The sequence below is a fragment of the Excalfactoria chinensis genome, chromosome 31 (assembly GCF_039878825.1).
Source record: "Excalfactoria chinensis isolate bCotChi1 chromosome 31, bCotChi1.hap2, whole genome shotgun sequence".
Classification (NCBI taxonomy): Eukaryota; Metazoa; Chordata; class Aves; order Galliformes; family Phasianidae; genus Excalfactoria; species Excalfactoria chinensis.
In genome coordinates this window covers 888,321-905,211 of record NC_092855.1, presented here as the reverse complement: position 1 = coordinate 905,211, position 16,891 = coordinate 888,321, and the positions used below count along the sequence as shown (strand labels likewise).

Here is a 16,891-nt window from a genome sequence, read left to right as displayed (position 1 = left end):
ATGCGGAGCGATGGGGGGGGGCAGAAACGTCCCGCCCCATAGAGCCGCCCCATAGAGCCCCCCCCCCCCCGGCCCCGTTCCGCTTTGTGTGCGGCGCTGCCCGGCGCCGCGGGGGGGGCGGGGGGGGGGCTCTTCCTGCGGCGGAAACGGCCGTTATTGTCCGGAGAGACACAAAGGGGGGGGGGGGAAATGGGGAACAGAGACCACCGGGGGGGGGGGCGGTAATGGGGTGGGGGGGGAAATGGGTCCCAAAGGGGTAAAGAGGGACGGGGAGAAACGGGGGGGGGGAGATGGGGAACCCCAAGGGGGGGGGGGATGGGATGGAATGGGGGGGTAATGGGGTCTAATGGGGGGAGATGGGGGCCCCGGGGGGATAATGAGGCGCAGGGAGACCCGGGTGGGGGGGGATTTGGGGTCGTCCCCCCCCCTGGTCACGTGGTGCAGGGAGCAGCACTGCACTGAGTTTGTGCGGCCTCAGCTGGGGGGGGGGCAGCGTTTGGGGGGTCTCTGTTTTGGGGTCTCCATTTTGGGGTCTCCGTTTATAGGGTCTCCATTTATAGGGTCTCCTTTTGGGGTCTCAGCTCACGCCGTGGGGGGGGGCTGTGACAGGTGGGGGGGGGCGGATCGCAGCCATTTGGAGCCTGCAGCTGTTGGTGGGGGGGGGACACAAAGGGGGGGCAATGGGGGGGTCCCATTAGAGGAACATGAGGGGCTGAGGGTGTCCTTATGGGGTCTGTGGGGGGCTGGGGGTGTCCTTATGGGGTCCACAGCCCTCTGTGTCCCTATGGGTCGGCAATGGGGGGGGATTTGGGATGGGGATTGAGGTGGGAATGGGGTGGGAACAGGAATAGGGTGGGAACTGGGAAATGGGGACTGGGAGAAATGGGGGGGGACTGGGATCGATGGGATGGAACTGGGATCAATGGGGTGGAACTGGGATCAATGGGATGGAGCTGGGAGCAGTGGGGTGTCAGTGCTGTGAATGGGGGCGGTGGGGGTGCTGGGTTGGCAGTGGGGTCAGTGCAGGACCCGTCCCTATGGGGGGGGGTCCCATCCCTATGGGGGGGTCCTGTCCCTATGGGGGGGGTCCCATCACTATAGGGGGGTCCCATCCCTATGGGGGGGTCCTGTCTCTATGGGGGGGGTCCCATCCCTACGGGGGGGGTCCTGTCCTTATGGGGGGGGTCCCATCCCAATGGGGGCTGTGTGGGGCGCTGCCTCATAGCGCTGAGCTGCCCCATAGCGCTGAGCTGCCCCATAGCGCTGAGCTGCCCCCACATGTTCCCCATGGCGCTGTGCAGGTCCCCACACTGGGGGGGTTGTGGGGGTGGCCGTGGGGGGGGCGGTGCTTTTTGGGGTGGGGGGGGGGGACCCACGTCGGCGCATCCTTCGGCGTTGCCATGGAGACGGGCTGGGAAGCGGCTGTTGAAGCTGCGGGTCCGGATTGGCACCGAGGGGCCAATATGGGGGATATGGGGGGACGGGGGGCAGCCATGGGGAGGGGGGGCACGACGGGGGGAGCCGGGGGGCGATGCCACGTGGGGAGAGTGAGTGGCCGCGCTGTGGGGCAGAGCAAGGACAGGATGAAGGAGGGCAAGGAGAAGGACGCGCGCTACACCAACGGGCACCTCTTCACCACCATCACCGTGTCCGGGACCAACATGTGCTTCGCCTGCAACAAGAGCATCACGGCCAAGGAGGCGCTCAGCTGCCCCAGTGAGATGGGGGGGGGTGGGGGGGGATATGGGGCGGATTTGGGGTGGGCTGGGGGGAAGTGTGGGGTTGGATATGGGGAAGTGTGGGGTGGGCTGGGGGGTTGTGTGGGGCAGCTGTGGGGTGGGCTGTGGGGCAGCTTTATGGTTGTCTGTGGGGCAGCTTTGGGGCTGGTTATGGGGTGGTGTGGGGCAGCTTTGGGGTTGGTTGTGGGGCAGCTTTATGGTTGGCTGTGGGGCAGCTTTGGGGCTGGTTATGGGGTGGTGTGGGGCAGCTTTGGGGTTGTCTGTGGGGCAGGATGTGGGGCGGCTTTGGGGTTGGCTGTGGGGTGGGCTGTGGGGCAGCTGGGGAGTGGGTTGTGGGGTGAGCTATGGGGCGGCTCTGGGGTTGGATATGGGGTGGCCATGGGGCAGGTTAGCTGTGGGGTGAGCTATAGGATGATCTATGGGGTGAATTAAGGGGTGAGCTATGGGATGATCTATGGGGTGAGTTATGGGGTGAGCTATGGGGCGGCTGTGGGGTTGGATATGGGGTGGCCATGGGGCAGGTTAGCTGTGGGGTGAGCTACGGGATGATCCATGGGGTGAGTTATGGGGTGAGCTATGGGGTGAATTATGGGATGATCCATGGGGTGAGTTATGGGGTGAGCTATAGCATGATCTATGGGGTGAGCTATAGCATGATCTATGGGGTGAGCTATGGGACAATCTATGGGGTGAGCTATGGGGTGATCTATGGGGCGGCTGTGGGGCAGGAGCTCGGAGCCCCACGTTGCGCCGTGGGCCGGTGCTGCAGCGCTGCGTTGCCGCAGGGGTGGGCGGCTGAGGCGGCTGCTGGGTCTGCTGCATGTGTGGGGCGGCAGCTGCAGCCCCCGGTGGTGCTGTGGGGGATGGGAGCTGCTGTGGGGCGGCACCGAGCCCCATCCCGACCCTTTTGGGGCGCTATGGGGCCGCTCAGCTGCCGTGTGCCCCATAGGGGAGGGTGGGGGGTGGGACGTGGGGATGTGGGGCCGCGAGGTGTGGGATGAAGGGACACAGTATGGGGATGTGGGGCCATGGGATATGGGGATGTGGGGATATAAGGCCATGTTATGTGGGGACACAGAGCACACAGGGCCATGGGGCCGGGCCGTGCCCCATAGGGCCATAGGGCGCAGTATGGGGGAGCTGGGGGGGGGTCTTCATCCTCATCATCCTCATCTTGTGTCCCCCCCCCCCCATGTCAGCCTGCAATGTCACCATCCACAACCGCTGCAAGGACACGCTGCCCAACTGCACCAAGGTGAAGCAGAAGGTGAGTGGGGGGGGGGGGGGGACGTGGGGTTGGGGGGGGGGGGCACACACGAGGGGGGGGGACATCGTGGTGACAACCTGCCCCCCCCCCCCCCATTGCAGCAGCAGAAGGCGGCGCTGCTGAAGAACAGCTCGGCCCTGCAGTCGGTGGCGCTGCGCAATAAGAGTGAGTGGGGGGGGGGTCAATTTGGGGACCCCTGGGGTGGGTTGGGGGGGGGGGGAGGTCCAGCTTGGTGTGGGATGGGGGCATTTTGGGGACAGTGGGGGGGGGGTTGGGGTCACCCTGGGGTGGGTTGGGGTCATGGGGGGTCATTGGGGTTACCCTGGGGTGGGGGTTGGGGTCACCCTGGGGTGGGATGGGGCTGTGGGGGGGTCATTGGGGACCCTTTGGGATGGGTTGGGGTCATTGGGGTCACACTGGGGTGGGTTGGGGTCATGGGGGGCAATTGGGGTCACCCTGGGTGGGGGTTGGGGTCACCCTGGGGTTGTTCGGGCACCCCCTGGGGTGGGATGGGGCCGTGGGGGGGGGGTCATTGGGGACCCTTTGGGATGGGTTGGGGTCATTGGGGTCACACTGGGGGGGGGTTGGGGTCACCCGGGGGGGGTTGGGGTCACCTGGGGGGGGGTGTTGTGGCCATGGGGGGTCATTGGGGTCACTCAGGGTTGTGTTGGGGTCCCTGTTGGGTCGTGGCGTTGTGGTGCCCCAGCCCTTGTTGTCCCCATGTTGCTGTGTGCGCTGATGCCCCCTCCCCTTATTCCCTCCCCTTATTCCCTCCCCCTTTGCCCCCAGGTGCCCCCCGGGAACGCCCCAATTCGGCTGTTTATCCGTCCGAGAGTTTCCGTCAGTCCCTGCTGGGCTCACGGCGCGGACGGACGTCACTGTCCCTGTCCAAGAGCGTCTCCACCACCAACATCGCGGGGTGAGCGCGGGGGCACGAAGGGGGCACTAAGGGGGCACTAAGGTGACCTAAAGGTGACCTAAGGGTGACCCAAGGGTGGCCCAAAGTATCCCAATGGTGTCCCAAAGGAGACCTAAAGGTGACCCAAAGGTGACCCAAAGTGTCCTAAAGGTGGCCTAAAGGTGACCTTAAGGTGACCCAAAGGTGGCCCAAAGGTGACCCGAAGGTGACCTAAAAGTGACCCAAAGGTGGCCTAAATGTGACCCAAAGGTGACATAAAGGTGGTCCAAGGGTGACCTAAAGGTGGCCTAAAGGTGGCCCAAAAGTGACCCAAGGGTGGCCCAAATATGACCCAAAGGTGACCCAAGGGTGACCTAAAGGTGACCCAAAGGTGGCCTAAATGTGACCTAAAGGTGACCTAAAGGTGACCTAAAGGTGGCCCAAAAGTGACCCAAAGGTGGCCTAAAGGTGACCGGAAGGTGACCTAAAAGTGACCCAAGGGTGTCCCAAAGGAGACCTAAAGGTGACCCAAAGGTGGCCTAAATGTGACCCAAAAGTGACCCAAGGGTGGCCCAAATATGACCCAAAGGTGACCCAAGGGTGACCCAAAGGTGACCTAAAGGTGGTCCAAGGGTGGCCCAAAGGTGACCTAAGGGTGGCCTAAAGGTGACCCAATGGTGACCTAAAGGTGTCCCTGAGGTGTCACTCCTCCCTGCTGTCCCCCTCATGTCATTGCTGCCCCACTATTTCATTGCTGTCCCCACTATTTCATTGCCGTCCCCATTATTCATTGCTGTCCCCATTATTCATTGCTGTCCCCACTATTTCATTGCCGTCCCCACTATTTCATTGCTGTCCCCATTATTCATTGCTGTCCCCATTACTCATTGCCGTCCCCCAGCACACTCAATGATGAATCCGCTCTGGGCATTCGCCGCATTTTGTCCCAATCCACCGATTCCCTCAACGTCCGGAACAGAACCTTGTCCATGGAGTCACTCATTGATGAAGGTGGGGGGACACAGGGGACACGGGGGACACAGGGGACACACAGATGGGGGGACACAGGGGGACATGGGGACACAGGGACAAGGTAACATGGGGACAGGGTGATATGGGGACACAGGGTGACATGGGGACAGGGGAGCAATGAGGGTATGGGGATGGTGACATGGGGACGGGGGTGACATAGGGACACAGGGTGACACAGGGGCACACAGGGGCATGGGGACAGGGGAGCATGGGGACACGGGGGCATGGGGACACAGGGACAGGGTGACATGGGGGCATGGGGACAGGGTGACATAGGGACACAGGGACATGGGGACAGGGTGACATGGGGACAGAGTGACATGGGGGCATGAGGGCATGGGGACACGGGCAGATTGACATGGGGACAAGAAGGCAGGGTAGCATGGGGACAAAGGGACGGTGTGACATGGGGACAGTGTGACATGGAGACAGGGGGACACAGGGACATGGGGACAGGGTGACGTAGGGACACAGGGACATGGGGACAGGGTGACATGGGGACAGAGTGGCATGGGGACAGGGGGACACAGGGACATGGGGACAAGGAGACAGGGTGACATGGGGACAGAGTGACATGGGGGCATGAGGGCATGGGGACACAGGGACAGATTGACATGGGGACATGGGGACAAGATGGCAGGGTGACATGGGGACGGTGTGACATGGGGACAGTGTGACATGGGGACATGGGGACAAGATGGCAGGGTAACATGGGGACATGGGGACATGGGGACGAGGGGACACGAGGCAGGTGATGCGGTTCCTGCAGGCCCGGACGCGGTGCTGCAGCAGCTGCTGTCTGAGCTGGAGGCGGATGAACGCGACTTCGCTGCCGACTCGTGGAGCATCGCAGTGGATGCAGCGTTTGTGCAGCTGCAGCGTGGGGACGTCAGGAAGAGACAGGACGTCATCTATGGTGGGGATGGGGGGGTGGGGGGGGATGGGGGGAGATGGGGGGATATGGGGGGATGTGGGGGGATATGGGGCAGCTATGGGGAGGGTATGGGGGTATATAGGGGGTATATAGGGGTATATGGGGCAGCTATGGGGGTATATGGGGGCCTATGGGGGATATGGGGTGGCTATAGAGGGATATGGGGGATACGGGGGGGATATAGGGGGGATATGGGGGGATGTGGGGGGATATGGGGCAGCTATGGGGGGATATGGGGGGACATGGGGGGATATGGGGGGACGGAGATGGAGGAGGTTGGGATGGGGGGGATGGGGGGACAGGTTGGGGTGGGGGGACACACGGGAGGGATATGGGGTGGGCTGGGGGGGATACAGATGGGGATGGGGGGGGGTGCAGAGCTGGGGGGTGGGGACAGGAGGGAGATGTGCGGGGGGGACAGGAGGGACAAGGGGGGACAGGGGGGAGGTTGGGGGGTGCAGAGCTGGGATGGGGTGGGAGGGTTGTTGGGGGGGGGGGATGGGGATGGGGAGAGATGGGATGGGGGGTCTGGGGTGGGTTTGGGATGGGGGGTGATTGGTTTTGAGGTGGGTTTGGGATGGGGGGGGATTGGGGATGGGGGCTGTTGGGGTTGGGTGGGTTTGGATGGTGGGGTGATTGGTTTTGAGGTGGGTTTGGATGGGGGGTGTTGGAGATGGGTGGTGTTGGGGATGGGGTGGGTTTGGGATGGGGCTGTTGGGGTTGGGGTGGCAGTTGGGGCCACGTTTGGTGGCTGCATCGCTGTGACCCCCCCCAGAGCTGATGCAGACGGAGCTGCACCACGTGCGCACGCTGAAGATCATGGGCAGCGTGCTGCGGCGCGCCATGCTGGAGGAGCTGCAGCTGCAGCCGGCGCCGTCAACGCCGTCTTCCCTGCGTGGACGAGCTGAGCGCGTTGCACCAGCACTTCCTGGCGCAGCTCCTGCAGCGCCGCCGCAGCTCCATGGTGGGGGGCAGCAGCAAGAACTTCGTCATCCAGCGCATTGGAGACGTCCTCGTCAGCCAGGTGGGGGGGGGCTGCATTGGGGGCTGCATTGGGGGGGCTGCATTGGTGGTGGGGGGGCGCTGGATGGCATTGGGGGCTGTCCTGGGCAGCCAGGTGGGGGGCAGGGCTGCATTGGAGGGGGGCTGCATTGGGGGGAGGGGGGGTTCATTGGGGGCTGCATTATTGGGGGGGGGGGCACTGGATGGCACTGGGGGCTGTCTGCAGTCAGGTGGGGGGCAGGGCTGCATTAGGGGGAGGGGGGCTTCATTGGGGCTGCATTGGGGGGGGGCACTGGGGGCTGTCCTGGGCAGCCAGGTGGGGGGCAGGGGCTGCATTGGGAGGTGGGCACAGGGTGGCACCAGGTGACATTGTGGCTGTCCCAATGGGGATGGGGGGGGAGCACTGGGGGTCACTGGGGGCCATTGGGTGGCATCGTGGGCACCAGGTGGTGGGCAGCATGGAGGGGGCACCCGGGGGCTTTTAGGATGGCTGGGTTGGGGGGGGGGGCACTGGGAGACATTGTGGCCATCCCAGTGGGGACAGTGGGGGCACTGGGCGATACTGGGTGGCACTGGGTGGCAACATGGGCACCATGTGGGGGTCCCGGGGTGCCATTACAGCCGTCCCAGTGGGGGACAGGGGTGTCATTGGGCGCCCCGTGGTGCAGCGGGTGCCCCCATGGGTGGCAGTGCTGGCAGTGGGTGACCCCCCCATCCCCCCCATCCCCCCGTTGCAGTTCTCAGGTCAGAGCGCGGAGCAGCTGCGGAAATGCTACGCCGAGTTCTGCAGCAAACACAGCGCAGCGCTGCGCGAGTACAAGGAGCTGCTGGCCAGGGACAAGAGGCTGCAGGCCTTCGTCAGGGTAAGGGGGGATGGGGGGGGTTGGGGGGCAGAGCTGCTGCCAGCCCACTGTGCCACACAGCGCTGCCCCTGCTCCCCCATAGCTCCATCCCCCATAGCTCCATCCCCCCATAGCTCCATCCCCCATAGCTCCATCCCCCATAGCCCCAATCCCCCATAGCTCCATCCCCCCATAGCTCCATCCCCCATAGCTCCATCCCCCATAGCTTCATCCCCCATAGCTCCATCCCCCCATAGCCCCATTCCCCATAGCTCCATCCCCCATAGCTCAGCCCTTCTTCCTTTCCCCCCATAGCCCCATTCCCACACTGCTCTGTGCCCCATAGCCCTTTCCCCCATAGCTCCATGCCCCATAGCTCCATTCCCCACAGCCCCATAGTCCCCACACCCCATCCCTCAGCCCCCTATACCCCCCCAGCCCCATCCTCCATCCCAGCCCCCCATAGACTCACACCCCATCCCATCCCCCCCACACACACACCATGTTCCCCTCCCTGCCAGCCCCCATCCCAGCCCCACATCCCCATCCCAGCCCCCATCCCAGCCCCATATCCCCATCCCAGGCCTCATTGCAGCCCCCCCATCCCAGCCCCACATTCCAGCCCCAAAGCCCCCCATTGCAGCCCCCATTGCAGCCCCCATTGCAGCCCCTCATCCCAGCCCCCCATCCCAGCCCCACAGCCCAGCCCCACAGCCCCCATCAGCCCCACATCTCCATCCCAGCCCCCATCCCAGCCCCCATTGCAGCCCCCCAGCCCGGCCCCACATCCCAGCCCCACATCCCCCATTGCAGCCCCCCATCCCATCGCAGCCCCCCCATCCCATCCCCATCCCATCCCCCCCCCCCAGCCCCCTCCCACCCGCTCCCATTGCCGTCCCATAGCGCACTGCTCTCGCTCCCCCGCTGTTGCGGCGCCATGGAGTCCCCGAGTGCATCCTGCTGGTCACGCAGCGCATCACCAAGTACCCGGTGCTCATCGAGCGCATCCTGCGCCACTCCCGAGGTCAGACGGCAGGGGGGCGCTGCTGCGCTATGGGCGGCAATGGGCCCTATGGGGTGATGCTGCACTATGGGGCGGCAATGGGTGTTATAGGGGCGCTGCTGCGCTATGGGGCGGCAATGGGCCTTATGGGGCGGCACTGCGTTATGGGGTGATGCTGGGCCTTATGGGGGCGCTGCTGCGCTATGGGCCGGCAATGGGCCCTATGGGGTGATGCTGCGCTATGGGGCAGCAATGGGTGTTATAGGGGAGCTGCTGCGCTATGGGGCGGCAATGGGACTTATAGGGCAGCTGCTGCGCTATGGGGTGGCACTGAGTGTTATAGGGGCGCTGCTGCGCTATGGGGCGGCACTGAGTGTTATAGGGGGAGCTGCTGCGCTATGGGGCAGTGATGGGCATTATAGGGCAGCTGCTACTCTATGGGGCGGCACTGAGTGTTATAGGGGCGCTGCTGCGCTATTGGGGCGGCAACGGGCATTATGGGGCGGCACTGCGTTATGGGGTGATGCTGGGCATTATGGGGGCGCTGCTGCGCTATGGGGCGGCAGTGGGTGTTATAGGGGGAGCTGCTGCACTATGGGGCAGCACTGAGTGTTATAGGGGGAGCTGCTGCGCTATGGGGCAGCAATGGGCCTTATGGGGTGATGCTGGGCATTATGGGGGGGCTGTGAGCTATGGGGCAGTGATGGGCCTTATAGGGCAGCTGCTGCGCTATGGGGCGGCACTGTGTGCTATGGGGCAGCGTTGTGCATTATGGGGTGATGCTGGGCGTTATGGGGCACCTCTGAACTATGGGGTGGCACTGAGTATTATGGGGCAGCTGTGCCTATGGGGCAGCACTGGGCATTATGGGGTGGCTGTGTGCTATGGGGTGGCACTGAGTATTATGGGGTGGCTGTGCCTATGGGGCAGCCAATATGGCGGTGCTTATGGGGCGGTGCTTATGGGGCAGTGTTTGGTTATGGGGCAGCAGTTATTATTGGTTATGGGGCAGGTTGGTTATGGGGCGGCACTAATGGGTCAGTGTCGGGCTATGGGGCATTGGTTGTTATTGGTTATGGGGCAGTGTCGGGCTGTGGGGCAGCACTTATGGGGCAGTGTTCAGTTATGGGGCAGCACTTATGGGGCAGCAGCGGTTATTATTGCTTATGGGGCAGCACTTATGGGGCAGCAGTTCTCGTTAGTTCCGGGTCGGCACTTATGGGGCAGTGTTAGTCCGCTCCGGTCGGTACCGACGCTCCCCCACGTGTTTCCGGCAGAGGACGAACCGGAAGCGGAAGAGCTGAGCCGCGCGCTGTCGCTGGTGAAGGAGCTCATTTCCGCCATCAACGCGGAAGTGCGCGAGTACGAACTGCGCATGCGCCTGTACGACGTGTATCGCCGCGTGGACGGACGCGCCAAACTGCAGCTGCGTGGGGACGGGAAAACCGGAAGCGGAAACGGAACCGGAAGCGACTGCGCCACCTTCGGCCGGGATGAGCTGCTGCGCCGGAAGTTGCTGCACAGCGGCTGCGCGCTGTGGAAAACCGGAGCGGGGAGATTCAAGGGTGGGAGGGGGCGGGGGAGGGGAGGGGGGCTATGGGGGCTATGGGGGTCTATAGGGTTCTATGGGGGTCTATAGGGGTCTATGGGGGTCTATAGGGTTCTATGGGGGTCTATGGGGGTCTGTGGGGGGTCTATAGGGTTCTATGGGGGTCTATAGGGGTCTATGGGGGTCTATAGGGTGGGGGGTCTATAGGGGTCTATAGGGTTCTATGGGGGTCTGTGGGGGTCTATGGGGGTCTGTGGGGATCTATAGGGTTCTATGGGGGTCTATAGGGGTCTATGGGGGTCTATGGGGATCTATGGGGTTCTATGGGGGTCTGTGGGGGGTCTGTGGGGGTCTATAGGGGTCTATGGGGTGGGGGGGTCTATGGGGGTCTATAGGGGTCTGTGGGGGGTCTATGGGTGGCTGTGGGGGTCTATGGGGGTCTATAGGGTTCTATGGGGGTCTATAGGGGTCTATGGGGGTCTATGGGGTGGGGGGTCTATAGGGTGGGGGGATGTATGGGGGTCTATGGGGGGTCTATAGGGGTCTATGGGGTGGGGGGATCTATTGGGCCGGGGATCTATGGGGGGGTCTGTGGGAGAGGGGATCTATGGGGGATCTATAGGGTTCTATGGGGCAGGGGGTCTATAGGGCAGGGGATCTATGGGGGGGTCTATAGGGTAGGGGGATCTACGGAGCGGGGTGATCTATGGGGGTCTATGGGGCGGGGGGGGTCTATAGGGTTCTATGGGGCAGGGGGGTTTATGGGGGATCAGTGGGGGGTTCTATGGGGTGGGGGGTCTATAGGGTGGGGGGATCTATGGGGTGGGGTCTCTATGGGGCGGGGTCTCTATGGGGCGGGGTCTCTATGGGGTGGGGTCTCTATGGGGGTGGGGTCTCTATGGGGCGGGGTCTCTATGGGGTGGGGTCTCTATGGGGCGGGGTCTCTATGGGGCGGGGTCTCTATGGGGTGGGGTCTCTATGGGGCGGGGGTCTCTATGGGGTGGGGTCTCTATGGGGCAGGCCGCAGGGTGCTGACATTCCCCCCCCCCAGATGTGTTGCTGCTGCTGATGACGGACGTCATCGTCATCCTGCAGGAGAAGGACCAGAAGCTTTCCTTCCCCACCACGGTCAGACCCATAGCGCCCCATAGCACCCCATAGCGCCCCATAGAGCCCCATAGAGCCCCATAGCGCCCCATAGCGCCCCATAGCGCCCCATAGAGCCCCATAGCGCCCCATAGAGCCCCATAGCGCCCCATAGCGCCCCATAGAGCCCCATAGCGCCCCATAGCGCCCCATAGCGCCCCATAGTGTCCCATAGCTCCCCATAGTGCCCCATAGCGCCCCACTGCGCCCCATAGCTCCCCATAGCTCCCCATAGAACCCCATAGCGCCCCATAGTGTCCCATAGCGCCCCATAGTGTCCCATAGTGCCCCATAGCGCCCCATAGAGCCCCATAGAGCCCCATAGAGCCCCATAGCGCCCCATAGTGCCCCATAGCTCCATAGAGCCCCATAGCGCCCCATAGCGCCCCATAGTGCATCATAGTGCCCCATAGAGCCCCATAGCACCCCATAGCATCCCATAGCACCCTGTAGCTCCGCATAGAGCACCATAGGGCCCCATAGCACCCCACACCACCTCATAGCGCCTCATAGCGCCCCATAGCACCCCATAGCTCCCCCATAGTGCCCCATAGCTCCCCATAGCGCCCCACAACCACCCTCTCATCCCCGCCCCACACACCCCATCATTCCTACAGCCCCCAAACTCCACCCCCCCACAGCTCAGCCCCCCCACATCCCCCTTGTAGCCCCACACACCCCCAGCCCCACATCCCCTTATAACCCCACATCCCCTTATAACCCCCCAGCCCCCCTTGTACCACCCCCCCCCCCCGCTGACCCCTCCTGCCCCCCCAGGACAAGCCCCCGGTGATCTCACTGCAGCAGCTGCTGGTCCGGGATGTGGCCAATCAGGAGAAGGGGCTGTTCCTGCTCAGCGCTGCCCCCCCCGAGATGTACGAGCTGCACGCGGCGTCACGTGACGAGAGGACGCAATGGATGCGGCTGATCCAGGCGGCGGTCAGCCAGTGAGCGGGGGGGGGGTTATGGGGCACTATGGGGCACTATGGGGCACTATGGTGGTACTTATGGGGCACCTATGGGGTACCTATGGGGCACTATGGGGCACTATGGGGTACCTGTGGGGCACTATGGGGCACTATGGGGCACTATGGGGTGTCTATGGGGTACCTCTGGGGCACTATGGGGCACTATGGGGTACCTATGGGGCACTGTGGGGCACTATGGGGTACCTGTGGGGCACTATGGGGTTATCTATGGGGACCTATAGGGTATCTATGGGGCACTGTGGGATATCTAAGGGGCGCTATGGGGCACTATGGGGTATCTATGGGTTTCTATGGGGTATCTATGGTGTATCTATGGGGTATCTATGGGGCTCTATGGGTCGCTATGGGGTATCTATGGGTTCTCTATGGGGTATCTATGGGTATCTATGGGGCACTATAGGTCACTATGGGGTATCTATGGGGCACTATGGGTCACTATGGGGTATGTATGGGGCACTATGGGTTGCTATGGGGTATCCATGGGGTATCTATGGGGTATCTATGGGTCTCTATGGGTCGCTATGGGTCTCTATGCGTCTCTATGGGTCGCTATGGGTCTCTGTGGGTCGCTATGGGTCTCTGTGGGTCGCTATGGGTCCCTATGGGTCTCTATGGGTCGCTATGGGTCTCTATGGGTCCCTATGGGTCCCTATGTGTCACTATGGGTCTCTATGGGTCTCTATGGGTCTCTATGGGTCGCTATGGGTCCCTATGTGTCGCTATGGGTCCCTATGTGTCTCTATGGGTCCCTATGTGTCTCTATGGGTCCCTATGTGTCGCTATGGGTCTCTATGTGTCGCTATGTGTCTCTATGGGTCCCTATGTGTCGCTATGGGTCTCTATGTGTCGCTATGTGTCGCTATGGGTCGCTATGGGTCCCTATGTGTCTCTATGGGTCCCTATGTGTCGCTATGGGTCCCCTATGGGTCTCTATGTGTCGCTATGTGTCTCTATGGATCTCTATGTGTCGCTATGGGGCTGCTGTGCCCGCAGGTGCCCGAGCCGCCATGATTTCCCGCTGGTTGAGACGGAGCTGGACGCGGCGCTGCGCAAACTGAGGGGTGGGAGCCGGGAACCCTGACCCCGTGACCTTGTGACCTTGTGACCCCATGACCTCGTGTGACCTCGTGACCCCACGAGCCCCAACCCTGTGACCTCTGACCCCTCTGACCCCCGACCTTTGCCCCCTCAGAGCGGCTGCAGCAGCAGGACCGGCGCATCGCGGCGCTGCTGGAGGAGAAGCTGGCGCTGTTTGCAGACATGGCGGCTCTGAGGGGGGGGGGCGACGAGCCGGCGGGGACACACAGCCCCACAACCAACAACAGCCCCAGACCCACAGCGACAACACATGGACGGCACATGGACGGCGGGAAGCTGCTGCAATGCGCCATCAGGGAGGGTGAGGGGGGGGGGTGACAGATATGGGGCTGGGGGTCACACATGGGGCTGGGGGTGACAGATATGGGGCTGGGGGGTGACAGATATGGGGCTGGGGGTGACAGATATGGGGCTGGGGGGTGACATATGGGGCTGGGGGTGACAGATATGGGGCTGGGGGTGACAGATATGGGGCTGGGGGTGACATATGGGGCTGGGGGTGACAGATATGGGGCTGGGGGTGACACATATGGGGCTGGGGGTGACAGATATGGGGCTGGGGGTCACACATATGGGGCTGGGGGTGACAGATACGGGGCTGGGGGTCTCAGATATGGGGCTGGGGGTGACAGATATGGGGCTGGGGGGGTGACAGATATGGGGCTGGGGGTGACAGATATGGGGCTGGGGGTCACACATATGGGGCTGGGGGTTCATATGGGGGGAGGTGGTGGGGGGGTGCCAGATATGGGGCTGTGATGGGGGCTGGGGGGGGTTGGGGGGGTTGGGGGTGGGATCTGGGCTGTGGGGGGGGATCAGAGTTGGGGGGTGGGATGGGGGGTGATGGGGATGTGGGGGGGGAGATGGGGGGGTCAGAAATGGGGGATGGGGGTCAGATGTGGGGAGCTGAGATGTGGGGCGGCTTTGGGGCTGTGAGTGGGTCTGGGTGTGGGGCAGAGACGTCTGTGGGTCACGGTGTGGGGGCTGGGTGGGGTCTGTGTGGGCAGGGATGGGTGTGGGATTGATGGGGTCAGTGTGGGGTCGCTGTGGGGCTGGTTGTGGGGCTGACCGGGTCAGTGTGGGGTGGATGTGGGGCTGATGGGGTCGATGTGGGGTCCATGTGGGGCCAGTTGTGGGGCTGATGGGGTCGATGTGGGGTCGATGTGGGGCTGGTTGTGGGGCTGATTGGGTCAGTGTGGGGTGGATGTGGGGTTGATGTGGGGCTGATGGGGTCAGTGTGGGGTCCATGTGGGGCCAGTTGTGGGGCTGATGGGGTCCATGTGGGGCTGGCTGTGGGGCTGACGGTCTCGTTGTGGCAGTGGAGTCCCTGAAGGAGGCGTTCATTCGGGACCGGGGAGAGCAGCAACGACAGCAACGGCTGCACCGGACCCACAGCGACCAGTCAGTGGGGGGGGGATGTGGGGGGGGGGCGGTGTGGGGTGAACAGCAGCTCACCCCATAACAACCCCCCCCCCTTTGTGACCCCACAGATGGTGACACCAACAGCTTCAATGGGGCCGTGGAGATGAGTGGGGCGGATTTGGACGGCGGACAGAGGGTGGGTGGGGGGCACAGGGGGGGGGGGATGTGTGGGGTGGGTGGGTATATGGGGTGATGTGTGGGGTGATGTGTGGGCTGAAGCTGTGCTCTCCCCACAGGACGGGAATGGCAATCAGGTTCCCCCCCGCGTGTCCCAGGAGGTGAGAGGCGCTATGGGGCGCAGTGAGGCCCCACAATGGGGCGCTATGGGGCGCAGTCAGACCCCGCAATGGGGCAGAGCCTGACGTTCCCTGCTCTCCCCACAGGAGGTGAATCAGCGGCTGAACAACCTCTACAGTCTCCTGCTCGAGCTGCAGGTCTGTGGGGCGCTATGGGGTGGAACTATGGGTCGCTGTGGGTCACTATGGGTCGCTATGGGGCGCTATGGGTCGCTGTGTATCACTGTGGGGTGGCACTATGGGTCCCTATGGGTCGCTATGTGTCGCTATGGGTCACTATGGGGCGCTATGGGTCGCTGTGTATCACCGTGGGGTGGCACTATGGGTCCCTATGGGTCGCTATGGGGCACTATGGGTCGCTGTGGGGTGGCACTATGGGTCGCTATGGGGCACTATGGATCGCTATGGGTCACTGTGTGTCACTGTGGGGTGGCACTATGGGTCGCTATGGGTCGCTATGGGTCACTATGGGTCCCTATGGGTCGCTATGGGTCACTATGGGGCACTATGGACCGCTATGGGTCACTGTGTGTCACTGTGGGGTGGCACTATGTGTCGCTATGGGTCCCTATGGGTCGCTATGGGTTGCTGTGGGTCACTATGTGTTGCTATGGGTCACTGTCTCACTCCCCCCCCCCCCAGGTGCAGGCCGCCCTGCAGGACACTCGCACGGAGCTGCAGCTTCTCTCGTTGCCGCCCCCCCCCCGCAGCCCGCCCCCCCCCGGCGCCGCCCCCCCCACGCCGCCCCCTCCCCCCCCCGAGGCGCAGCTGTCCCTGCTGCAGCGGCAGCACGTGCTGTTGCAGGAGGAGCTGCAGCGCTGCCGGCGGCAGCTGCAGGAACGGGCGCAGGAGGCTGCAGCGCTGCGGGGGAGGCTGGGGGGGCGGCGATGCAGCCTGCCGGCAGGGGGCGCTGCGGGGCTGAGCCAGGGAGAGCAGGTGGGGGGGGATAAAGGGGAGGGGGGATATGGGGGGGGGGGGGGAATAAAGGGGAGGGGGGATATGGGGGGGGGGGGAATAAAGGGGAGGGGGGGATATGGGGGGGGGGATAAAGGGGAGGGGGGATATGGGGGGGGGTCCGTGGGGGGGGGGGTATGGGGGGGGTACAGGGGGGGGATATGGGGGGGTTTGGGGGTGTCTGTGGTTCTTAATGGGGGGATATGGGGCTGATTTTGGGGGTGGGGGGGGGGATCCTATGGGGGATTTTAGGGGGGGGTTGTGGGTGATGGGGGGGCTTAAGGGGGGATGGGGGGGGCAGGGTTGGGGGTCTTGAGGGGGTCTTTGGGGGGGGGGGGGGAGGGTTGTGGGGGTCTTTGGGGGGGTCCTATGGGGGAGTCTGGGGGGGTTCCTTTATTCCAGGGCCGCCCCCCGGCTGTGTCTGAACACTGACCACCCCCCATTGTCCCCCCATTATATCCCCTCCCCCCCCCCATTGTCCCCACAGGTTTCCCCCCCCCTGCAGCCCCCCCCCCATCTCAGCCGCCCCCCCCTTCCTCCCCCCCCCCACCCCGGACCCCCACGAGGACCCCGCGCCCCCCCCGGGGGGGGTTGAAGACCCCATGGAGCAGCTCCTGGAGCCGCAGCCGCCATCACCCCCCGGCAGCCCCCGAGGTGGGACCCCCCCCCATAAACCTCCCCTATAGAAGGGTCCCCTGGGGGGGGCTCAGTGCCGTTATG

General features: G+C 63.7%; 1 protein-coding gene across 1 annotated transcript; it reads left to right on the top strand.

Moving 5' to 3' along the window:
* The first annotated feature begins 1,389 nt into the window (after positions 1–1,389).
* Positions 1,390–16,603, top strand: LOC140263454 (rho guanine nucleotide exchange factor 2-like). Its single transcript, XM_072358341.1, is given in 21 exon segments — positions 1,390–1,716; positions 2,939–3,006; positions 3,108–3,171; positions 3,796–3,925; positions 4,806–4,915; positions 5,706–5,852; positions 6,646–6,742; positions 6,744–6,894; positions 7,610–7,735; positions 8,618–8,738; positions 9,995–10,282; positions 11,318–11,394; positions 12,190–12,359; positions 13,395–13,462; positions 13,594–13,800; positions 14,819–14,917; positions 14,990–15,057; positions 15,158–15,199; positions 15,305–15,355; positions 15,860–16,153; positions 16,574–16,603. Coding segments are annotated over 21 exon segments (2,724 nt in total). The 5' UTR covers positions 1,390–1,400.
* Positions 16,604–16,891: the final 288 nt, after the last annotated feature.